The sequence below is a fragment of the Dipodomys ordii genome, unplaced genomic scaffold (genome assembly GCF_000151885.1).
Source record: "Dipodomys ordii isolate 6190 unplaced genomic scaffold, Dord_2.0 Scaffold72, whole genome shotgun sequence".
Classification (NCBI taxonomy): domain Eukaryota; kingdom Metazoa; phylum Chordata; class Mammalia; order Rodentia; family Heteromyidae; genus Dipodomys; species Dipodomys ordii.
This window is the reverse complement of record NW_012267288.1, coordinates 4,133,756-4,144,460: the sequence shown is the minus strand read 5'-3', so window position 1 is coordinate 4,144,460 and position 10,705 is coordinate 4,133,756. Positions and strand designations below refer to the sequence as shown.

The following is a 10,705-nucleotide window of genomic DNA, read 5'->3' as shown; positions in this document are numbered from 1 at the left end:
GCTGTAGCTCAAGTGGTAGAGCGCTCGCCTTGAGCTGAAGAGCTGAGGGACAGCGCCCAGGCCCAGAGTTCAAGCCCCACGACCGACAAAAAAAAAAAAAAAGAACAGTAATGAAAATAATAGCTAATACTTACAGATCTCTTACCATGTGCCCAGCACAGTGCTGCAACAGATTTTCATGATCTCATCTAAATACTCTCATGTACAATATGGTCCACACATTATATATACTTAATACACTAATAGATGAATGAAAGAACATTAGTGTGCATTTCCTTACTTTCTGAATATACATACACTAGTTGTCATTACTATGATTCTATGAAGATTATGAAAATTCCTCTGGTCATCCTATATTGACCTTTTTCTGATAGGAAATATCTTTTGTTCAGTATATGTTTGCTTATTTCTTCCTATGAGCTCTATCAGAAATATTAGCCTGACATTTAGCATTTGATAAGTGACAAAATTACCAGAATAAACCATTGTGAGAGATTAGGAGAAATTAGAAAGAGGAAGGATAGGGGTTTGGGGCTGAGTATCTTAATCAGTTCAAATAGCACAAGCTAAGAGACAGGATCAGATTGGAAGAGACAGTAGTTAGGAACAGAAAGGAAAACAAATTCCAGAGAAGAAAAGATTTAACATTGAATTTGAATCTTAGCAGAAAATAAAAGCAGAAAAATAGGTCAATAACTACATAGAGTCACTGCACATAAAGGTAGAGCCTCACATCTAATTCCATATGATCCAAATCCTTTCTACAAGGTTTGGGTTTTAGAGCAGTGGTCCACCTTCTATGGTGATTTGTTATTGCCATAGTCTGAGGTGAGTTTACTTTCCCCTTCCCTTCTCACACCACCTTCAACCTTGATTTACTGAGACTTGAAAGTCATGAATAGTGTAGCCTAAAAGTAGCTTTTAAAAGAAGCTGAAATCCCAAAAGCAGAACATCCTAATAGACTCTAGAGGCCAAGTTCTGAGGTTCAAATTCCAAATTTATTCTTCACTGCTTGTGTTCCTTTGAACAGGTTACTTAAACCATCCATGTGAATCGGGTTGCTTATCTGCAGAATGGAAATGGTAACAGCTCTGTAAAGGAATATCTTCAAAACATGAAGTAAGACATAATGCAAAGTGTGCAGAATAAGACCTTTCACACAGGAAGTGTTCAAGTCACGTTGTAAGACATTTCAACATAATGACAGGACACCAGTGTTATGACTGGCTACAGGAGTAGAAACCAAGAGGATAATGAAGGTTAAGATTGCAAAATAGAAATAAGTTACTGAAAAAAGGGAGGAGAGTAGATGCATGGGTACCTACTTATAGGCAAGCCAGCCTTAATGCACAAGGTGTAAATATCAAGTAATAAGTAAAAGAATGCAGCTGACCCATACAGAAACTTGTAGGAAGTAATGAGGATACTAGTTTTGCCTCTGTTCTGGATTATTATAAAGGTGTTTGGAGGCAAGAGATTCATAGAGCAAGCTAAAAAAAATGCAGGCACTTGAGAATGGCTTAAAGAAATGGAAGGAAACTATGAAAACAGGTTTGAGTTTAAGTTTGGCTTCATTGTACAGGATGGATAATAGCGATAAAGAGAAAGAGAGCAGGCACTGGTGGCTCACACCCATATTCCAGCTAATAAGGAGTCTGAGAACTGATGATCATGGTTCAAAGCCAACCCAAGCAGGAAAGTCCATGAAATTCTTATTTCCAGTTAACCACCAGAAAACCAGAAGTGGAGCTCAAACCAGAAAACCAGAAGCGTGATTCAAAGTGGTAGAGTGTAGCCTTGAGCAAAAGAGCCCAGGGACAATGGCCAGGACCTAAGTTCAAGCACCCTGACAGAAAGGGGGTGGAGGAGGGGCATCAAGGAGAGAGGAGAGAGAGAGAGACAGAGAGACAGAGAGACAGAAAGAGACAGAGAGACACAGAGAGAGGCATCAAGGAGAGAGGAGAGAGAGAGAGGCATCAAGGAGAGAGGAGAGAGAGAGAGAGAGACAGAAAGAGACAGAGAGAGACACAGAGAGAGGCATCAAGGAGAGAGGAGAGAGAGAGAGGCATCAAGGAGAGAGGAGAGAGAGAGAGAGGCTAAAGGTAACTTTATGGAAAAGAATGTGAATAATAATTTTGTTCTGGAAAGATGGGTGGGGAGAATAAGAATGAGGAAGTATTAGAGTAGCCAAAAGAAATAGGCGGAAAAGTTAACCATCTATTTTCCCCCTATCAGGAGACAAAGATAAACTAGATGCATGGCCATGGTTGAAAGAGGATACAAAAAGTAACAAACATACAACATAAGATTTTTTTATAGCAAAATGTTGGAAATAGTTCACATCTCCATTCTCAGTTCATAAATACTCTTGGCTTAGCTCAAAGGTGAAACTCTATAATGACACACCAAGAGTTAAGGCTTGACCCTTACTTAACACAGGGGGTTAGATGTAGAAAATCTTCCCAAATCTAAATTGGGTCGGAATAGGCTATGTACAATTTATTAAGCTTAGGTTCCATTATGGTTACTGTATTGATTTCACTTCAGATATAATTTTAGAGCAACCTACTTAAGAAAGTAAAATAGCAGCTTCCCAGACTTCAGAAAAACTGATATTTTAAAATCGGAATAATTCTAGATTTTGATCATCCTAACATGCAGTAGAAACCTCTGGGCTTGGTTATGATTACAAATATACTTTTTTTTTGGTGGGGGGTCCGGTCGTGGAGCCTGAACTCTGGGCCTGGACGCTGTCCCTCAGCTCTTCAGGTCAAGGCTAGCACTCTACCACTTGAGTCACAGCACCACTTCTGGCTTCTTTTTTTCTTTTTGCATATGTGGTGCTGAGGAATCAAACCCAGGGCCTCATGCATGAAAGGCAAGCGCTCTACCACTGAGCCACCTTCCCAGCCCCAACAAATATACTTTTGTTCCAAAGATTTCTTAACACAGAATATTCAAAATAATTCAGTCTTTTGTTTTAGAACATTTGTATATGTTGATAGACTAAAGATTATTCTCAAAGATTTATTTCATAATACAGCCAATAAATAAGAGCATCTTAATTCCAATAGTCTTATATTTCCTTATTAAAAAGATTTAACACCCTATTTTTGCAGCACAACTTCCCACTTTATAGACATATGGACAGATTCTATAGTAAAGACTTCTGTGTGTATGTTAAATATAAGACATTTAAAATTATAGACTGACAAGATCATTTTTATATTATACATTGAACTAAACTCAAATCTCAACTCTAGGTGGCAGTTTACACCATCACTTAACTTACATTCCTTTAACAAGCAGTACATTCATTCACAGTTTTTTCATGAATGCATAATTTTGTGTAAAAATTAGTTCCTGGTTCTCAGCAGCTGTTAAAAATAGACTTGAGTTTCTGGGAATAAAAATCATGGCTTGAGATGCAGGTTTTCCCTGTATCTTGTCATTCTTGGTTTTATCAAGTTGATAAGATAAATGAGGATAGATAAAGATGAACCTTTTATACAATTATTTGAAGACTATAATCCTCATAAATCATAGCAACATTTTTGTGTCAAAGCTGTGTTTCTGCCCTGTGAAAGAGAGCTTAATATGAATAATTTTTCTATCAATATACCAATTTTCAGAGATCAAAGATATCTAGGACTTAGGAGATTCTGATACAGTCAAAGGATATTGACTTCATTGAAGGATAATTACAGTATCAGAACATGACATACTCATATCTCTGTTTCTCTATATTTCTTTAAATAGCCAGTTAGAATTTAATGGAAGGGAATTTATGTCAAGATCCAAAATACGCAACATAGTTAAAAACAATACTTCCTCCCACCACTTACATTTAAGCACAACAGTATGCTATTTATTTTTATTTTTTAGTTCTAGCAAGCAAAAAATGCACAGAGGATTTAAACTTTATCCTAAAACTGGGTTTTCATTCAAATAAAGATAAAATAGCACTTATTTTCCTGTGTTTCTGTATGACATAAGATATGTTTGAGCATGGTGAGGAACCTGACATTCTACATACTGGTTTTTCTTTTTCTTACTATTCCTATTGTAATTAATAATTAGTCAACAGTTAAATAGAACCTCAAAGGTGCTGATCAATGATACAAAATCATGAGGAGCTTGTATTTATGGATGTGAATGTCTTTGATTCCCTTGAATCTATCTCTGTCTCTATACTTTCCTATGTGTAAAAGACAGAAAAAAATATATGGCAGGGACATAGAGGATGTTAGTTATTGTAGTATAAAAATAAACTGTTTCTAAAATTTGTATCTCATTTATAAAACAAAATATAAATTTATATTTGTAAAAAGTTGGAATGATTTTTGCATTTCTCAGTGGTATATACATATAAGTTATATATATGCATATATAGGTGTATATGATATATGCCTACATGTTTATAATATGCATAGTTGAGAAATAAACTTAGAAAGGGAAAGATTACGTCCTGTACAGAAAATCTAGGCATATAGAAAGTAGCCGCACAGAGTGCTTTGTTATGCAGAATGTGGGATAAGAACAAATTCAGTCAGCTTTTCAGCAAAATAATGAAAGTGGATAATGAACTTAGACAGAGAGAAGGTTTATTTTGCCTCAAAGTTTTGGAGGTACCAGTTTGAGATCAGGCAGATCCATTGCTTTAGGCCTTTGGTAGACATGTCAGGCCAAGGGGTAAGGAGGATATAGGTGGTCCAACTACTCACTTCACAGATAAAGTTCAGGGTCACACCCACTCTTCTTGGGAACATACCCAATGACTTAAGGACTTCCCACTAAGCCCTCCTCCTAAAATTCACACACATCTTTCAATAGCACTACTCTGGGGATGAAATCTTTTGTGTATAATAAAAATGGGGCAATAATCAATGAAGAAGAAATACATGTACATATGCATGTGCATGTATGTGCGCACACACACAAATTCTACAATGAATCAACAAAACTAAAAACCAATTCCTCAAAAATGAAAAGTGTAGAAATTGATAAATCATTAGGCATTCTGACCCAAAGAAGAAGAAACCAAAATAAATGAGTGATGAAGATTGGGACATCATGAGATTTTGAATGAGTCTGAGGATGTAACTCAGGATTACTTTGCAAGCCTTTACTCAAACAAACTGGAAATTATAGTAGAAATACATCCATTCTTAGATAACCTCCAAGTGCCAAAGTTAAGCCAAGAAGATAAAAACTGTTTAAACAAGACTATAACAAGTACTGAGATGAGATTGAATTGACATAAGAATCTTCCAAGAAAGAAAAGCCAGAACCTGATAAGTTCTTTGTTTATATCCACACATAGCAATTAAATAAGGACATGAAGCCAAGTGCTGGTGGCTCAAGCCTGCAATCCTACACACTCTGGAAACAGATCTGAAGGTCATGATTCAAAGCCAGCCCATCATGAAAGTCTGTGAAACTATTATCTCCAATAAACTACTCAGAAAAAGCTAGAAGTGGGTCTGTGGTTCAAACGGCAGAGCACTAGCCTTGAGGACAAAGAGGCTCAAAGACAGCATCCAGGCCATGAGTTCAAGACCTAAGACTGGCAGACAATAACAACAAAAACAAACACAAATACTCCTCAAGTTTTTCGTGAAATAGAAGTTGAGGGATCACTACCAAACTTATTCTATGATGGCAGCATTACACTCAATTAAAAACTATACCGAAACTCAAAAACAACAACAATAGTTGTTATTTTAATGAACATAGATAAAAATCTCAACAAAATATTTCCTAGCCAACTTCCCATTGATATTGCCAGGAATGACACACAAGCCTAGGCAGGAATTTAGTGCCCAGGAGACCATTATATCCAATTAACCAGCAAATAGTTAAACTATTTGCAGGGCTAAAGTGGTAGTTTGCCCGCATTTAATGTGAAAGCTCCAAGGAAACCAGGAATAGGAGGATTATACTTTAACATAATAAAGGCTATATATGAAAAACCTACAGTCAAGATTATTCTAAATAGGAAAAAAAATGGAAACTCTTCTCTAAAATTAAGAACAAGGACACTCAGTCTCTCTACTCTTCTATTTAGTACTGGAATTTCTAACCAAAGCAAAAAAAGCAAGAGAAACAGAAAAAATGTGATTGAAATAAAAAAGATAGGAGTCAAACTATCAATCCTCACATATGATATGAAGTTATACATAGGACCATAAAGATTCAACCTCCAAATTCTTGGAGTTGATAAAGACAAAGACATTTGTAACAAAGCAGGATATAAAATCATTCTCCAATAAATAAGTAGCTTTTCTGTATACCCATGGTGTTCAGAAGCAGAGGGAAATTAGGAGAAAAACGTCATTTGCAATTGCCTAAACAAAAAACTAGTCAAGGAGGTGAAGACTTATACAATGAAAACTATAAAACTCTGTAGGAAGAAATTAAAGAAGACACCAGAAGATGGAAAGAATTCCCATATTTCTGGAAACAATTGGGACAATGAAAACAAGGCCAAAAGGAATCTGCAAATACAATGCAATACCCACCCAACTCCCTATATCATTTTCTAAGAAATAGAGAAAACCTTCCATGTTAGAAGCAAAGGTACATTACAGTAATGTAAGCTGGGCCCACCTGGCCTAAGCCAGAACACAGTTTGGTTCTAGATGAAGGTCTGACACCCACCCTGACTTTGCAAATCACTGGGATCACAACAGTATCTGGTATAATTTTATAATTATTTTTGCAAAGATATATTTTCATATATATGTACATATATATTTCCTGTTCTACATACTTTTAATTGAAATTTCCCATAAACACTAAAATACTTGGGCAGCTGAGAGGATAACAGTACTAGAGGCCTTTGCTTTATGGCACAACCCTTGCACTAACTTCATAAGCCACACCACCACATCTTCAGATTGATTGGGATGAGAGTCTCATGGATTGTTCTGCTTGGTTCCCACAGGCTCTTGAAGAGCTAGGATTGCAGTCTGAGCCACCAGAATGGGACTGTAGAGTGGTTTGACTTTAGATTTGACAATTTCTTAGCCCTACTGTAATTCTTGGAGCTGTGAAGTCTTATGAGTTTCCTCTTAGGTAAAAGGTGCTAGTAGCTAAAGCAATAGTTATTGGGCTGAAACTAGAGTTGTGAGCATATTTAGAAATCCATTCCTTCATTTCTCTTACTGGACTTCAGTGTGGTATTACTGAATCCCTGTGAGTTAGATATGTTTGCCTAAAATGCAGGCAATGCTCCTAAACATTATACACAGGTAAGTAGGGTGTGTAGGTTACACTGAGAGGCCACGTTTCTGCATTGAAAAAGACATAATTGATGCTGCTTGAGGGTCTGGGAATTCTTTGTAATTACCATTTTTTTTTGTCTGTCATGGGGCCTGAACTGTGGGCCTAGGTGCTGTCCCTCAACTCTTCAGCTCAAGACTAGTGCTCTACCACTTGAACCACAGCTCCACTTCTGGCTTTTTCTGATTATGTGGTGCTGAAGAATCGAACCCTGGGCCTCATGCATGCAAGGCAAGCATTCTACCACTGAGCCACCTTCCCAGCCCTGTAATTACCTTTTTTAAAAAAACTAGTATCAATATTTTGAAGTCAAGACCTCAAATTTGCTATGCTTGATAAACTAGTCATCTGTTTCAGACATGCATTTTTGCCCTCTGTATGCTGAAATTTTTTCTGGGTGCGTGCCTCTCCTGGGGCTTAAACTTAGGGCCTAGGTGCTATCCCTGAACAATTGTTGCTCCAGGCAAGACCTCTACCACTTGAACACAGCTGCACTTTGGGGTACTTGGGAGCTAAGTAGAGACCTTGCACTTGCTGTGTTTAATAAGATAACTATCTACTTCTTGACCTCCTTCTCCCTCCCTCCTGTATGCTGATAATATTGGAGAAAGGACTTCTGTACTGATTCTCTTTGGATGGCAATCCTCCAAGAACTCAGTCCTCTGAATACCTAGACTAGAAGCAAGAGCCACAGACTAGTGGCTCTAGTACACTCTTGAACTAACTCCCAGTCAAGCATAAGTACTCACTGTGAAAATGAAGAATAGATGCTCAGAGTATATGTGGTTATCATCTCACAGGAATATCAATCTATTAAGTTTGGTAACAATAGGCACTTTACTAGGAAATACCTACAATGGAAGAAATAGAGGTTTTTTGTGTAGCTTGTTCCAGTTAGGAGCAGGAAGGGATTTAAGTGTCCAGGCATGTCCAGAGTCAAGGCAGGTACCATAGTGATAAGTTTTCTCCTTCCCATCAGCTGTTGGAAGAAAAAAAATGCAGGGACTGAGTTGCACAGGACAACATCTGACAGGTCACATTCTCTTCTTTCTGAATCTCTATCCCTTTAGATCCTGCCCCCCCCCCTTCCTCAGTCCCTCTTTTCTTTTTCTCACCTCCCCACCTCCCTCCCAGGGTTGATTAGCTACAAGGATTTCCTTGAAGCATAGATAAAACACAGGGCACAGCTCAGTGGCTTGTTTACAGGCCTCAATGCTGTTCTCCACTCAGAGAGGAGGAACTACTTCCTTTGGGGGTTCTCTTACCAAGGCAGGCAACAGAGTCTTCTTAAGTAATTTCCAATTCTCTTTTTCAGCCTCTTCCAGCCCCTGGCTTCATTATTTGTTGGGGGTGTGGTGAATTCAGTGGGCTGAGAAGATGCAACCTCTGGACTCAAGAGAGGAGGTGTGCTGCCCTTCATCTTCCCCATTGTGCCCTGGAGGGTGGTTTTGGCAGCTCCTGAGCCTGGGGGTAACTTGCACTTCTTTTCCTCCTCCTCACCATCCTCTTCTTTCTCTTCCTCTTCTGCCTTTTTTGTGCCCTTTAATGTGTTTTCTGTTGTTGCTGGGCTTTGGGGCAAGCTGCTGCTCTCCTCCTCTTCTTCCTCCTCCTCGCCCGTCCAGTAGACTATTGGATCTTTTCGATATGGGACAGGTGAGTTGCTCTCCGTCTCCGCCTGTGTGCCACATGTCCATGTATAGGTGGGAGAGATTCAGCTCTGGGGCAGTTCTGGCTGCTCTCTTGGGACTCCTGCTCTGTGGGAGGGCAGGTCAAGCCATTGAGTTGGCTAAGTGGGAGAGGGGCTGCTGCTGCTGCTGGACCAGGTGAAAGTGTTCGCTGCCCTCTATCTCCCCTTCGCTGTCCCAGGAGTTTCCTGCTGCTGCTGGAGCAGGAAGTGGCTGCTTGTCCCCAGTCTCTCCTTATACAGGGGTTGCAGAGGTGGCGGGGAAAACACATAGAGATGGCCTCCCTCCTGCTTCTGCTGCTCAGCGGGCAGGCAGGTGGTAGTGTGAGAAGCAGGACGACAGGTTGTTTTGGGGGTATCGGAGGAGGATGAGTACACACGCACAGGGCATTGTGGAGGCCCAGAAACCGAGTGCCTCATATAGCGGGTGAGGTCTTGCCCTTGGTCCTTCTGCTCCAGCAGCAGGAAATATGTTGCCCGGGCACCGTTGTATGTCCTGCCTGACAGGGCTGCTCGCACCTCAGATGAGTCATATCCCAAGTCATACATGATGTCTAAGATGGCAGGGTCTGGTTCCTTCGAGACAGTCTGGCTGGGAGTTGGTGCAAATGGCTTGGTTTTTCTGAACCAGGGGTGCTTCATTACTTGCCCCAACGAGGGCCTCTGCTCAGGATTCGCCGTTAATAGAAAAGCGAAGAGGCCTCTCAGTTCTTGGGAGAAGGTTTTTCGAATTGGGAATGGGCCATTCAATACTTGTCTTTTCAAATTAGCTGAGCTCTCCCTTCTAAAAGGCAACTTGCCCATCACTATACCATATAGTACTATGCCTAGACTCCAAACGTCCATCTTGGGACCTTGGTATTTCTGGTGCAAGAACAGCTCAGGGGGCCAAAAGGACACTGTTCCACATTCGTAATCCAGCTCCTCCCCAAGTGTGAACCGTGTACTTACCCCGAAGTCACACAATTTAGCTTTGCCCTTTTGGTCTAGCAAGATATTTTGTAACTTGATATCGCGGTGGGCAATGCGGTTGTCATGGCAGTATTTGACTGCACTGAGGATTTGTTTAAACAGAGGCCTGGCCTCCTCCTCCTCCATCCTGCCGGCCTCTTGGAGGTAATCTACTAGGTCTCCTCCCTCGAGGTACTCCATCACAAAATACAACCACTGTTCGGTTTCTATAATTTCAAGTAATTTTACCACATTCGGGTGGTCTAAAGACTTAAAAACGTCCACTTCGGTGGCAAAGAAGGGGTTTTCCTTCTTATTGAGGACCTTCACCGCCACCAGGGTGTCCGTGAGCAGGTGCTTGGCTAATTTGATGAGGGCGAATCCCCCATGTCTGATGGTCCTCAGCACCTGGTAGTGATCCCTGAGGAGCTCCTCATCTGAAGAGCTGGCCTCAAGGCCCTGATGAGACCTTGCCTCTCTACTATCACTAGTCATGCCCTACTATGCTATCCAGGGAAAGTTAGAGGAACAAGTAAAAATAAGTATAGTGAAATATAATAAACGCAATAAAACGTGAATTAAAGTATAATATGTAAATATGTAAAAGAATAGTTATATATAATTCTATAACATATGACTATACAATAACAATAGAATATATAATAAAATGCAAATATTATGTAAAATAATGCAAATCTATGTAACTAAAGAATGAGTAAGTAAATAAAAACCAAAAATGCTATCTACACAAAAACCAAAAAAGTAAAAGTACAAAAGTAAAAGTA

The 10,705-nt window shown here is 39.7% G+C and overlaps 1 protein-coding gene across 1 annotated transcript; it reads right to left on the bottom strand.

Moving 5' to 3' along the window:
• Positions 1–9,128: 9,128 nt before the first annotated feature.
• Positions 9,129–10,415, bottom strand: LOC105991355 (sperm motility kinase Y-like). Its single transcript, XM_013023986.1, has one exon. The coding sequence runs from the start codon at positions 10,413–10,415 to the stop codon at positions 9,129–9,131; it is 1,287 nt and encodes a 428-aa protein (XP_012879440.1).
• Positions 10,416–10,705: the final 290 nt, after the last annotated feature.

Coding starts and splice junctions, on each gene's coding strand:
- LOC105991355 (XM_013023986.1), bottom strand. CDS start 10,415: ATGACTAGTGATAGTAGAGAGGCAAGGTCTCATCAGGGCCTTGAGGCC.